A 14,071-nucleotide genomic window follows, 5' to 3' on the forward strand; every position below is an offset into this window, starting at 1 on the left:
ACCTAGTTTATGTGAACACATGACGCTGTGTGTGAGCAGAGATAATACCTCTTCTGGAAGCAGCTCACCTGTCCGCATTCTCGTACACACTCTTATCATTCCATTGTTGCATTCACCTAGCGCTAAAGTACAACCGGAGTATCTGCACTTCAAAGAAAGGAAAATCCTCTTTCTGCAATATGTGACACCTCTTTCGTTCGTAGAAGCTGTGTTCCATCGACAGAACATGGACGAAGGATGCTGATAACACACCACCCGTGCCCAGCGTCCAGAACAACTACTCTCGCCGCTCATCACAAGCATCCCGTTCGTCGTTACAGCCATCGGCTCGTGTCGTGTGTGAGTGCGAGCCAGCATAATCAGCAGTACGACACTCGCCTCGACAGCGACGACGATGGACACAGTCTCCGTCGTCGGTCCGAAGTAGGGTGGAAACCCTCGTTAGAAAAACCGTCATCATCAATCCATCATCGTCAGATAGTCTGAGCAGGAAGAAACGAACAAAAAAAAAACAAAAACGGTCACCCGCAGCAGTGGAGGCGCACTGCTAGCCATCATCAGTAGCTGCGAGCAGCAGCTGCTTGCACGGATTCAAATCGGCCAATTCATATATAAGGGCACCTGTCGCAGGTCGGCCGGGCTTAGTCGATCGGGAACTATCGCTGGGTGAGTTAGGGCTTTCTTCGTTGGTGAAAGTGACGGAAGAAAACTAAGCGCTGGAGCTGTTTGGATCGGTTAGTGTAAAAGTGAAATTGATTATCTATTGGAAGTAGTTCCGGACAAGAAGATGGTGTGCAGCGAAAGGATGCGTTTTATTGGTGAGTTTGTGTCCGAGGATTGACGGCAGACCATCGTGAATGAATTGCAGAATTTTCAACATGTTCGTATAGTTTGGTCTATCTGATTGCTTACCTATCGGAACCGGAGTGATGACGGTTGAGCTTATCAATTTCGTTGAATGAATTGTTGACTTGGGTGGACGATTTTGATTGATCGGTATCGACATACTTAGTATAAGTAGAACTTGATGATTAATCATCGATAAGTTAGATGCGTCTCCGTTGCTAGTGTTAAGTGGTGATTTCCGTACAAGTAAAATTCATGTTTTAGAGGTACGATTGTGATTGAATTGATTTTTATCGTGTTAAAAAGTATTAGTTGAAAGTTGAAATTGTTTGGTAAAGTACCTTTTATTTATTTCCAGAGGTTTAAACCTTAAGATCAGTCACCTCTTTTTCGGGTTTGAAATTACTCAAACCTCATGTACAGGAAGTGGAAAATAAATCTAAAGGAGTTGCGTACAATGTAATCGACTTACCAAGTACGATATGTCCGTACGCTTCAGTGCATACTTACCAGTGTCCCAGAAAACTGAGAAGTCTTGAATCTACGGCACTTAGTGTGATTTTGAATACTGCTCTATTGTCAAATAATAACCATCTCTTCGAATTGGGTCATTAAAGAAGAATAAAATTATCTTTTTATTTCATAAACTGATATATCTTCAACCTTGAAAATTTCAGAATGATTATTTGATTTTCTAAAAAAAAAATGTGAACAAGTCCTCGTTTGACTTTATCGGTCTTCCTTGACAGTGAATTAAGCCACAGGAGTTAGCATTTTTGTCAGTTATCCTAGCAAAATAATTGGGATCGAGGTAGTTCAATGGAAGGTGTGGTCGTGATAATTCAATTTCATAAAATCATTTTTATTTGATATTTTGCCCACAAAAAAGTGAGAAAAAAGTTCAGCTGCATCGGAAAAATTATAAACAGCATATGGCTTAATGACCAAATTAAGCGAAACCCAGAAACTCCTGAGCGTGGTATGTTAGTCATTTTTTTACATTACTTGTGAATGGAAAAACTAAAATCTTTAAATTCGTTAAATATTTCACTCAAAATCTGGCCTTGGGTAATCCTATCAAAGCCGCTGGGAAGGTTTCGAAAGAAATTTATATAATTCCTCAGTAAGAATTTATAGAAGACTTTGGTGACCGTCCTATCCATCCGCTGTAACTTGACATTCTCCTTGCTAATCTAATATGAGTCACGTCCGGAAGGAACGATGGAAGCAAAACGAAAGACTCGGATGTCGGAAATCATCACTGTAATCGCCACAGAAGATTAGGGTCTCTTCGCAGTGGCGTGACGAACGGCAGAATGCGTGGAATTTTACATGTTGCTTCATCGACACATTCGGATAAAACATCAAAAGAGATTATACAAGCAATTGAACTGCCAGTAGGGGAATGTCGTTCGCTTTCGTTTATTTCTATGTATAGTTTACGGCCTGGGCATGTCTGGCACAAAAGATTTGCTCAGCTGAATTATCCTTGAAGTAGATTGATATTAAAAAAATTCAAATATGAATATAAATAATTGCCGCAAGGTTCTACTGTATCGATTTTGTTGGCTATTTTCGGCAAATTTGAGACTAAGAGAAACGAGCCGGCGTCGGCGGTAAAACATGATGATGAGTTATGTTCTACCATAGACCATGCGGTAGACTTGGGTGCAACTCCTACTCTGCAGAAGGCAAAGAATTCTTCACATTTCCTTTCGATCATGCCCATATGAACCTGCCTAGTGCTAGTTTTCCGTTCTAAATTTATAACTGATTCGCTCTAGAATACCTATCCGTCTTTCAATTTCATTGCTTTCGTTTCTCTTAGTCTCAAATTTATCGAAAATAGACAACAAAATCGATACAAAGGAATGAAATTGCAAACAATATCGGGTATGGCGCAATCAAATATCCGATTATGATCGGTAAAAGTATATTTCTCAGCTCCAACCTTAGTCGGAGTGGACCCCCTCCATCAATGCATATAAAAAATTAAAGGCATTTTTATTTAATTTCTTTTTTTTTTTTCAAATACCTTATTGATTATCTAGTCCTCAATCAAATTTAGGATTACAATATGTAACGATACCTAGCGAAAATTTTGTAGGATAGAAGAAGCATTTATGATGAAAGAACGCTGGCTTGATCCCGCTAGACACGAACCAGTTTGCCAATTCATTATTGATTCTGTTAGAGAAGAGAGTCACATCTAACATGCCATCCTGGAACCTGGAAAATAGGGCATTGCATTTCTCGAAGGCCCCCCTCTCATATTGTGACAAATGTCAGATGCCAAATTTCACATCATTTGGACAATTGTAGACCCCCGCCCACGTCGCTTGAAATTTTTGAAATATATTAAGTGCTATAACTTTTGAAGCAGCAATCAGAAAATTACAATTTATACCTCTTTTAAAGGAAATAACCTTAGTATTGGAATGGAGATATTCCTGTTTCTCTAAAAATACGGGAAAGTGGGGTACTGGGTCATCTTGACCCCAAAATCCCCTATTTTTTTAATTTTTCTGCTCCGTTGTGCAAACCATACATATTTAGCAGTTTTTCTAATGTAAAAAAATCTCAGAAATCGAACGAAACCTTTTTAACCTTTGTTCGAATACGAGAAGTTGGGGTTATAAGGCTTTTTGTCATTCATATTAAATTTTTTAATTTTCTCGTGCATATATCTCTATTATTCTTCATTCAATTTTCATAAATTGTACCTTGTTGAACGTGGAAAATCCTTAGGAACAAAATAGAACTATATTCGTTACCAGTAAAATTCAGAAACATCAAATTATCTGACATATAGTCTCGATTACACATTTTTATCATAAAATAGCACATATTAACTCCATTTAACAACAAAATTCTTATTTAATTTACTATTTATAGTGAAAAATGCGCAAAGAAATCATATGAGAAAAGTTTTATACCTGGAAAAATAGGTGAAGTTGAGGTATTAGGACATTTAATAAAAAAAATGTGGTTTATAGTTAATGTCAAAAAATTTGATCTTTTTGAATTTTTAACGCAAACGAATCTATTTTTGTTGTATTTCTAAGAACTTTCCACGTTCAACAAGGTACAATTTATTAAAATTGAATGAAGAATAATAGAGATATATGCACGAGAACATGATAAAATTTAATATAAATGACAAAAGGCCCTATAACCCCAACTTCTCGTATTCGAACAAAGGTCTAAAAGGTTCCGTTTTATTTCTGAGATTTTTTCACATTAGAAAAACTGCAAAATATGTATAATTTGCACCACGGAGCAGAAAAATTTAAAAAAATGGGGGATTTTGAAGCCAAAATGACACAGTAACCCACTTTCCCGTATTTTTCTAGGAACAGGAATGTCTTCATTTCAATACTAACGTTATTTCCTTTAAAAAGAGGTATAAATTGTAATTTTCTGATTGCTGCTTCAAAAGTTATAGCATTTAATATATTTTTCCTCCACATTTTCCCATAGCACCAATTTCAAAAATTTCAAGCGAAGTGGGTGGGGGTCTAGAATTGTCCAAATGATGCGAAATTTGGCACCTGAGCTTACTTTGACATTTGTCACAATATGAGATGCCCCCCCCCCCCTTTGAGAATTCAAAAAACTACAAGGGGCAACCCTATGGGGTTGCACGAGCTGTAGACGTAGGACTATACTACTTAATGTAAAATATTTATTTTCTTAGTACATTTATAGTAATAATAAATCAAACATATTTCTTACGTATGGTTTAATCACAACCAATCAACATCGAATATTACATATTGAACCAAACCTTCTTGGTTATCAGGTCATTTCATTTGTAGTAGGTGATCGAATCCGATTAAACTTATTTAAGAAGATCTGAAGAAAGAAGACAGAAAACTGTGACCGAACTAATATCTGGAACTAAATCATTATTGAATAAGATTTGCTTGTAAAACCTTTTCGACTGTGTGTGGTAAAAAAACCCGGACCAGTGATAAAAATCAAATTTTAGACAATATAATCACATTTCATGTATAGACCAAGCATTCTAGTTATATTTTGCCATTATTATAACTTTCCTAAAGTACGCATACAAATATAGCGAATGTAGTGGTCTTAATCATATATCGAAACTATAAATATATAAGAATCGAAAACAATTTTATATATGCACAAGATGCGTTTTTGCAACGGTTTTTCAAGTGGCAGTGTATTCATTCATAAATAGGCTTTGTAATATGTACCTATTAGTAGAATCAAAGTACTATAGGCTGAGTGGAAATGAATCTCGTGATGGGGAAATGAATCAATGAATTGATCGAACGTAAATAATAAACTTTCGATGTGCAATTTAGTAACAAATTAGATCTACCTACCTACACATTCGCCTCAAACATTAAACCCACGCGCACTAAGCAAAATGAATCAACGCTGATGATGATGGGTAGAGCGAAAGAGACAACTAATACCACGACACTATGTTAACCGTGTTTGCAAATGGAGCTGGCATGTACAAACTATTTTGTGTACGAATAATTCATAAAAGTGTGCTGGAAACGAGCACAACACAAATAGCATACGGACAAGCTCATTCGCATTCACTGGGTAGCGTACCTCCACAGGCAGTGTGACGAACTTCTAACTCAGCTACACTGGCTGTAAAAGCACACAGCACAGTGATTTGTTTCGCCTGCCGCTCAACAGGCGACTGAGCTGCTTCGGCGAAATCCGTCCGTTTAAATAGTCGATGATGACGTCATTCATAGAAGCGTAGCGCGCTAGGTGCACAAATCTGTCGTGCTGGACTAGGGAAGCGCTATCTTCTGTGTGTAAATGCGCGATATTTTGACTAGGTTGTTCATTATTTAAATTTTTAATGCCATGATATCAAAAACCTTTGGGTTTATCTATTGGAATCTATTCTTAGAAGTATTTCGGGGCGACATACGCAAAAAAATTGAAAATTTATCGTGAGATGGCTGAATTATATGCGTTTGAAATTGGACTTTTCGTTACATACCATTTTTGTAGAATTTCCAACGTGCACCCCTATATCGAAAACAAAGACGTAGTCCTACGTCAAAAAAAAAAAAAAAAATTGCGATGCCCTACTGGAAAATCAGCCGGAAATTCTCGACAAACATATGATTACGGCCTTAAAGCCAACTGTCAAAATCCCTTTTGAATGGAAATTCCAGACAAACCGTTACTAGTCGAACACAGTTCACAACAGTTTATGAAAGAGAAAACTTTTCTCTTTCGTTTACTGCCAACATCTGTGATTGGCGTGTAACGGTTTGTCCGGAATTTCCATTCAAAGTGGATTTTGACAGTTGGCTTTTAGGCCGTAATCATATGTTTGTCGAGAATTGGTTTTTTGACGCCAATTCGAAAACCAAAATGGCGGTTTCCTATTCCAAAGAAACAGTGAAAACCGTCATCAATATAGGTGTCATTTGAAAGGGAATGGTGAGAAGAAGTCCGAAATTGATTATTTATGGAGTTTTGAAAAGCAAGTTTGCGGTTTCCTGTTACTGCAAAACAGCGAAAACTATCATCAATATGGGTATCATGAAATGGGGTAGTAATAAAGTGAGTTTTGACGCCATTTTCGAAAACCAATATGGTGGCTTCCGGTTACTACAAAACAGTGAAAACCATACTAAGTATGGGTGTCATTTGAAAGGGGGTGGTCAGTAGATGTAGTGGTAGCGGTGGTACTACCACTGAGAACTGACACACAAGTAAAGTTTTCAACTTGTGTAAGAAATTAAACTGTCGCTTTGAAACGACAACAGCAAGTAGCAACTTGCCGCTGGTCGGCGCTTCGATCGGCCAGCAATCTCTATACGGGACTTGTATGCAAACTTGGATACAATGGTGACTCACCGATGCGAACCTGTATGCGATAGTGATTTTCAACGTATTTTCATGTAAATGTTTACACAGGTTTTTCGGGAAAATTTGTTCTAGCTTATATGTCTGTTCTCTGTGGTACTACCACCTTTGTAACAGGAGCACTCTCCATAGCACTAAGCAATCTTTACACGACAAGCATGACGTGTTCAAGCATTAGTCTCTAACCATACTCAGCATGCTACTGTATGAAGTGCCAAAAAGGAATTGCGTGGTCGGAAAGGGACTTCGCTTACACGTATTACGGAAGATTTTGCTTCCAATAACAAGACCATATAAGCCAATCACAATGCAAGCCATTGTTATAAAAAGTAGCCTCAATAGGTGGGGAGAAAATCCCGCGCAACGTTCACGAAATGTTAGCAACAAGAATCTGGCCACTCCACTCTTCCTGTCCAAATCGTTTCAATCAGATGGCTTGATGGTCCCTCTCAATTCCCATGTATTCTATGTAGAGTAAGGTGGGGTAAAAGTTCGCATAGGACTTTTAGAAGCACATAAGCGCTAGAACCTGGCAACTCTGTATGAATTTAGTATATCATTAAGTCAACTAATCGCACAGATAAGCATGAAAAGTTTGAATATAGTGGCTTGAAATTAAGGGGAAAGGACCATATTTCGCTGCTTTGATGTAAGTTTTTGAATTTTGGGAATCATAAATTGTCTGTTTGAATAAATCAGGATCTATAAATCTACAGTACCCTAAAAATTTTCAACATAAGGTTCGTTGCGAGATGTATTTGATTTGATGAAAAAAGTTCAGTAATTTTCGTAACAATTTAATAATTTAAAAAACCGACAGTGGGGTAAAAGTGTGCATAGCATATCCGCCCCAATAAAAAGACGGCAATGAAGCTTTTTATAGAAAAATTGAACTAATTCTTCCATGATTTAAAGAAGGGACCAGCATCTTCAATAACTGCGAGCTCACCGGTCAAATTACGACTGATATGATCGGTTTAGGAACAAAAGCATCAAGCATTAACTGGTTCCAAGGGAAAATATAGAGTGCCGAAAGCTCAGAGTAATTAAAAAAGAAACAAAAGACTATGAATATGTAAATAAAGATGTATTTCCAATATAAATAGCATATTCGCAAGAATTCTTGTAGTGATTCACCCAACTATGACAAATATTGATGTTACGAGGGGTGACAGTTTGATCATGAACGACATTGTCTAAAAGATGAAACATCCAAGTTTTTTTTCAACATAATGGAAAACTGAACAACATCAACCGAGGTAGAGGGAGGGGTACTTAACAGGGATGCCACAATGAAATCTGTGTTTCGGTCAAAAAAATCTTTGACCGAAGCCATCTCGTCGCTGTTGTGCTATCTTATGACAAGCGCCATTTTGCACATTTCGAGAAAAACGATTTTTAAAGTTTGAGATTGAATATCTTGAAACTTATAAATGGTATAAACAATTCAAAGAAGGCAAATGATGCTTCTATCCATTCTGCATTAATCTCTCAAATATTACGAAAATCGGTTAACTACATCGCGAGTTTTCTTTAAAAATATAAACAAAAGTCAGTCTCACACGTGTCATAGGTGTGTATTGATGACAAAATTTGTATGGCATGTCATAATCGTGCATGGAAAATTTTCCATATAAAAAAATCATCAATTATTAACTTTTACTCATATCTTTGGCTTCATTTGGTCTATAAACAATCGGTGAGATGCATTTTGAAGGAAATGAGTCAGGGAATCTAGAAAAAATAGTTATTTTTGGTTGCAGTGTTGCCAAATATGCTATATTTCCAGTTTAAAACTTAAATTGCATTTTTCTCACTGTTCGTGCACTTTTCTTTCGAAAATGATTATGCCATTGTGTTTATCAGATAGTTTTACATATAAAAACATCTCATACATAAAGATAATTTGAGCCAATCCCCAAACACAGTCATTTGAAGCAAAAAATTAAAAATTTCTCAGCACGTTTCTCGCTATATCTCAGTAACCAAGCAGAATGTCAAAACTCTGTAAACGCCACTTTGTAGAGATTTTTTGGACAAGTAATGTGGCATATCTAACTCAGTTTACCCCAAAATGGCGTTTGTCATAAGATAGCACAACAGCGACGATCTGTGATGACTGAAATAGGAAAAAAATCTGTGAAAATCTGTGAGAAATTTCCCAAAAATCTGTGAAAAATCAATATTTCCAAAAATCTGTGAAATTTTCATCAAAATGCCAAAAATCTGTCATTGTGAAAAAGAATCTGTGATCAAAAATTGTGCAAAAAATCTGTGACATTACAGAAAAATCTGTGAATATGGTAACCCTGGTACTTAATAGTTATGAAGGAAGAGTAAGAGGGGATGGATATCCTAAAATTGATTAGATTAATTTATGGGCGGCAATAAATCGGCTATTTAATTAGTGCGCACTTTTGCCCCGTGCTATGTGCACTCTTGCACCGACCATGGCGCAAAAGTGCGCATTTGAGTATTCATAAGAAAATAATTATTTCTCGGATTACAAGCAAAACCAAGAGATATCTAGTATTACGTTTTGAAGATGTGTGATGAGAGCATTAATTTGTAATCATGCCGATTTTCTAGTGCTTTTCCACCATTAGTTATTTTACGAAAACTGTTAGGCGCGCACTTTTTCCCCACCTTACTCTATGGGTCATTCCACGCGCAGTGATCAAGGCACGTGTAATCGACCTTCACGGGTTTAAACCAAATTTGGAGGAATTGTTCATCTAGGGCCAATATATAAAAAAACCCAAATTTTCGTGTCAATTGAATCACCCCTCGGGCCATCAGCGCTATTTTGAAGCAAAAAACGCTATTTCCCATATAAAATCGCAAGCGCTCAACAATAAAACACCAACTGGAGTATTCTGAGTTCACACATAATTTATCGTGAAGTAGACGAGAAATGAAGAAAAACTACGCTTTTGGTTTCCTTTTAGCAGATCAGGGTCAATTTTTATGACAGTTTGAAGATTTTCTCAATTTTGGCCAATAAAAATGGATTTTTATATGAGAAAATGCGAGTTCATCCTTTCAAAACAGTGCATCTCAGGATGCGCTCAAATTATATTGAGATTATAAGTGTTTTTTATGTAAAAATATCTGAGGAACACGATGACATTAGAATTTTCAAAATTAAAATATATGTAATGAGAGAAAAATAACTTTTAATATTGAGCTGAAAAAATCGCATAGTTGACATCTGCCTGTTGACTGCCGCGAAAAGTTAATATTTTTTCTAGACTCCTTGAACAATTTTCTTCAAAAACCATTTTCGGATAGATTCTATAGTAAATAGAACCGGAGATATAATCAAAAGAAAATCAAGGGTTTTGGCAATTTGTCAAAACGGGGGGTGCTCCCATGGCCTGAGGGGTGGTTCAAATGACACAAAAACTTGGGTTTTTATATATTGGCCCTAGATGGACAAATACTCCAAATTTAGTTCAAAGCCGTGAAGTTTGCATCTTTTTTGATCACTTCGCGTGGAATGACCCATATGTATGATGATAGATATACATAAAATGTATTGTTATGTGTATAATAAACAACACATTTAGTGGACATAATTAATATATGTCTTGAGAATAGAGCAGTAACATGAACAAGGAAGAAATAATTATTATAATGCTCATGCTGCTCGTTACTAATATAATCAAAATATCATGCCGTGTTGATATCAATCAATGAAAAGTGTCAGGTATAACGATGAACATAATGGAAAAAATGAATGAAATCAATATTATGAACAAATGAAAAATTATTATTATGATAATAGCATACCATATACGATTGCACAAATCGTAGGTGGCTGTACAATGATCAGCTAATATTTAACAAGATATCCACTATACCATGTCGTAAGAAAAAAACATTTGGGATTAACACGTGTACACTAGACTGCCGAGAAAAATAATGAGTTTTTGAAAACACAATCGGCCCACCCCTGAGTCAATTCCTAGTTCCACCAGGAGTACTTGCTCCAAATTTGAAGTCAATCGAACAAGTCTAGCTACCGGACCAACGTGCCTGAAGTTTGTATGGGGTTTTTCGACAATTTATATGGAGAAAACTCACTAGCTCGCATTTTAACCGCTAGGTGGCACTGTATGCATCGAATTATCACTGTAAGTGAAAATAAAAAAGATAATTTGATTCTCTACAAATTTGTCGAAGACTGCTAGTCAATCCGGCTTTGTTAAAAGAAATTATTAAACTTTTAGCGAAGTGATGTCTGAGTCAGTTTTGCATGGGGCCCAGCAGTGCGTGGTAGTGTATCAGTACTAGGTTCTAACAAATGGGGTTTTCGATTGATTGACACCGGTGTAGTGGAACGCACTGGTTTTGCACTTTCTAGCAGAAGTGTCAATGGAACATACCCAGTTTTCTGCACTTCTGCCAGAAAGTGCAAAAACGGTGCAGTTTCAGTGCACTCCACTACACCGGTGTCAATCAATCGAAAATCCTAAAACTAAATGTTTTTGTTGAATAATGGTTGGATTTAGCTCAATAGTATGTTGGGAAGAATTGCAGTGCATAATACGAGTTATGTTCTGATTAAAAAAAAATAGTTCCACCTGTGACCGCATAGATGGCGCCAACACTAACTTTTCAACGGAGAGAGATAGAATATTGAGATGTTTGAAGAATTACTGCGAAATTCCTGTTCTACAACTTTGGTGAAGACACCTAATTTCTATCTCTCTCCGTTCAACATGTTGACAACAATATGATTTAATTCGGTTATTCTCGCATCGTAATGACTGCGGAACTGGAGCAAGTTTTAAAAGTTTCGCTGAATCATAACTATATTGAAAATCAGTCTAAATCTGCACCTTTTGAGTCACGAAGAAAATTAGTTGTCTGTCACAACAGCACATATTTATTGTTGGTGTGAAATAGTTGTTGAAATAAAAATTGCTACTTGGGTGACCGTTCATTTCTAAATAAAAACCCATACCGATGATGATTTTGACTATTTTGTGGTACCGCCATCTTGCTTTCCAAAATGGCGTCAATCAATATCCGTATCTGCCGACCATCCACTCGCAAATGACTTCCATATTGATGATAGTCTTCACTGTTTTGTGGAAACCGGAAGCCACCATCTTGGTTTTCAAAATGGCGTAAACAAGCAATTTCCGTCTTCTACTGATCATCCCATTTCAAATGCCACCCATACTGACAGTGGTTTTTATTGTTTCCTTGGAACAGGAAGCCACCATCTTGGTTTTCAAAATGGCGTAAACAAGCAACTTTCGGCTTTTGCTGACCACCCGATTTACAATGATACCATTATTGATGGTGGTTTGCATTGCTTTGTGGTAACCGGAAGCCGCCATATTGGTTTTGAAAATGGCGTTAAAAATCAATTTCTGTCTTCTATTGACCACTCCCTTTCTAATGACACCCATATTGAGGATACTTTTCACTGTATTGTGCTAACCGGAAACCGCCATTTTTTTCAAAATGGCGTCACTTATCAATTTCCGGTTTTTACTGACCATCTTCTTTCAAATAACACCCATATTGATGGTGGTTTTCACTGTTTTGTGGTAACCGGAAGCCGCCATCTTGGTTTTCAAAATAGCGTCAAATGTCCATCCGTCCGGAACCGGCGCCGGAATGGCCATAGCTTGAGGGAGCTGTAGAACCGTATGATTGGAAGAACTTCGCATTTCGTATAAAGCTATGAACCCAAATCGCTGGAATGATAGAAAAATATATACATTTTCTTAGGTTCTCCCGGAACAGTTCTCCGGTGGCCAAGATTGGTCCAATTCATGTCTATTGTGAAGGATCAATGGGAAATAGGCATATGTAGCACATTTCAAAACACAATTTCTTAAATTTATGGGATGTTTCTTCAAAACTCGTCCGTCACCCCACTGGGATGCCGGATGTACCCCACGGGAATTCGGATTAACTCCGGTTCCATCCGATTCGGTCAAAAATTGACGAAATGAGAGCAAAATTTAAACAAAATTTTCAGAAAAAATTTAACCTGGTACTGTAAAGGTTAAAAACTCCACTAGCATTTTATCTTGTTTCAGCCAATTTTTATTTTAGTTTTATGGACCACCCTGAAAAATTAGATAATTTTTTTTAATATCTATTATAGAAGTTTTTAATAGGGTCATTCGTCACTTTTCGAGTCAGAGATCTCCTTTAGAAAAATCTCCAACCATACGTGCGGGATTGGGAATCGAACTTAGGTGAGCTGCGTACAAGGCAATCGATTTACCAACTACACTATGCCCGTCTCCAAAAAATGGATTATTATAGACAAATAACAATAGAAAAATTGAGGAATTCAACATTTAATGTGATAATCCTTTAACAGAGCAAAACGATTATTACAGTAAAAATAGCCTAATTCATAGGATGTTTCCCGATTGTTTTTCAAAATTGCTGTTACTGCCTATAATGTTTACCAGGTCTCATGCAACTGAAGACCCAATAATTTAGGATAACAGAAACTACTACGAGAAAAACTGGTATAAATATAACTAGCATTTTTAAGGGTGTAGAAAGGCCTGTTCTAATAAATTACTATTAAAATCATTGCTTAATTTTGAACCCTATTAATAAGCATAACCAAAATATATTTTTCTTTGAAAATTGTATGTTAACAGTACAGAAATATTCAAGCGTTTTACCGATTTGATCTTCTATTAGAAACACATGAAAACAACACCAAAAAAAATGCAGTAAAAATTGTTTATTTCGCACTGATGATAATCGAATGATGGCGCATGGCTGAAAAACAAAGTCGTGGACTTCGGAAAAGATTCCCAATTCAAACTCTGGTTTGTCTAGAACCCGATAGCAGATATATGGAATCCACCGTTTCGTACCATAATGCTAACAAATGCACATTACGTGCTGTCACATTTGTGGTAATCGAATCAAGCTAGCCATGAGAACTAATAGTCGCTGACGTGTAAATGCATTGGGGTTCTTTAGCGGATACCGCAGACATCAACAGTACAGACAAAACTTCAACGTGCATATCTGATGGATTCCATTCACCGAACTCAATGTTTTAATGATTCCGCATTTGCGATTGTATAATGCTGCGAAACAATTTGAAAACAGACCAGTAATACGATGTCCGGATGAAGAATGATTTGATGACCAAAGGTGCAGTGACCGACTCGTCACAGACAAATGGATCTGATTACCGAAATTAAAGTGGGCAATTAAAAATATCGTTGGTTACGCTTTAATATTTTATACCGTTTTGTTTTTTTTTTCATCAAACACGTCCTAGATGAGCTATAATAAACTTTTTATGTCCTTCAAGATGGCAAGACAGTAAAACGCACGGATCTACCGT

The 14,071-nt window shown here is 36.8% G+C and overlaps 1 protein-coding gene across 2 annotated transcripts in view; it reads left to right on the forward strand.

Annotated features, from left to right (window-relative positions):
- The first annotated feature begins 504 nt into the window (after positions 1 to 504).
- The window catches only part of LOC131691652 (putative carbonic anhydrase 3), a 43,899-nt gene continuing 30,332 nt past the window's right edge, over positions 505 to 14,071 (forward strand). The window contains exon 1 of one of the 2 annotated variants that reach the window (XM_058978225.1): positions 505 to 818. In XM_058978225.1, coding sequence (XP_058834208.1) covers positions 788 to 818 — 31 coding nt within the window. In that variant the 5' untranslated portion in view covers positions 505 to 787. The remainder of the gene's footprint in view (positions 819 to 14,071) is intronic. The other variant, XM_058978218.1, reaches the window with a different exon arrangement.

Source organism: Topomyia yanbarensis, chromosome 1 (assembly GCF_030247195.1).
Source record: "Topomyia yanbarensis strain Yona2022 chromosome 1, ASM3024719v1, whole genome shotgun sequence".
Classification (NCBI taxonomy): domain Eukaryota; kingdom Metazoa; phylum Arthropoda; class Insecta; order Diptera; family Culicidae; genus Topomyia; species Topomyia yanbarensis.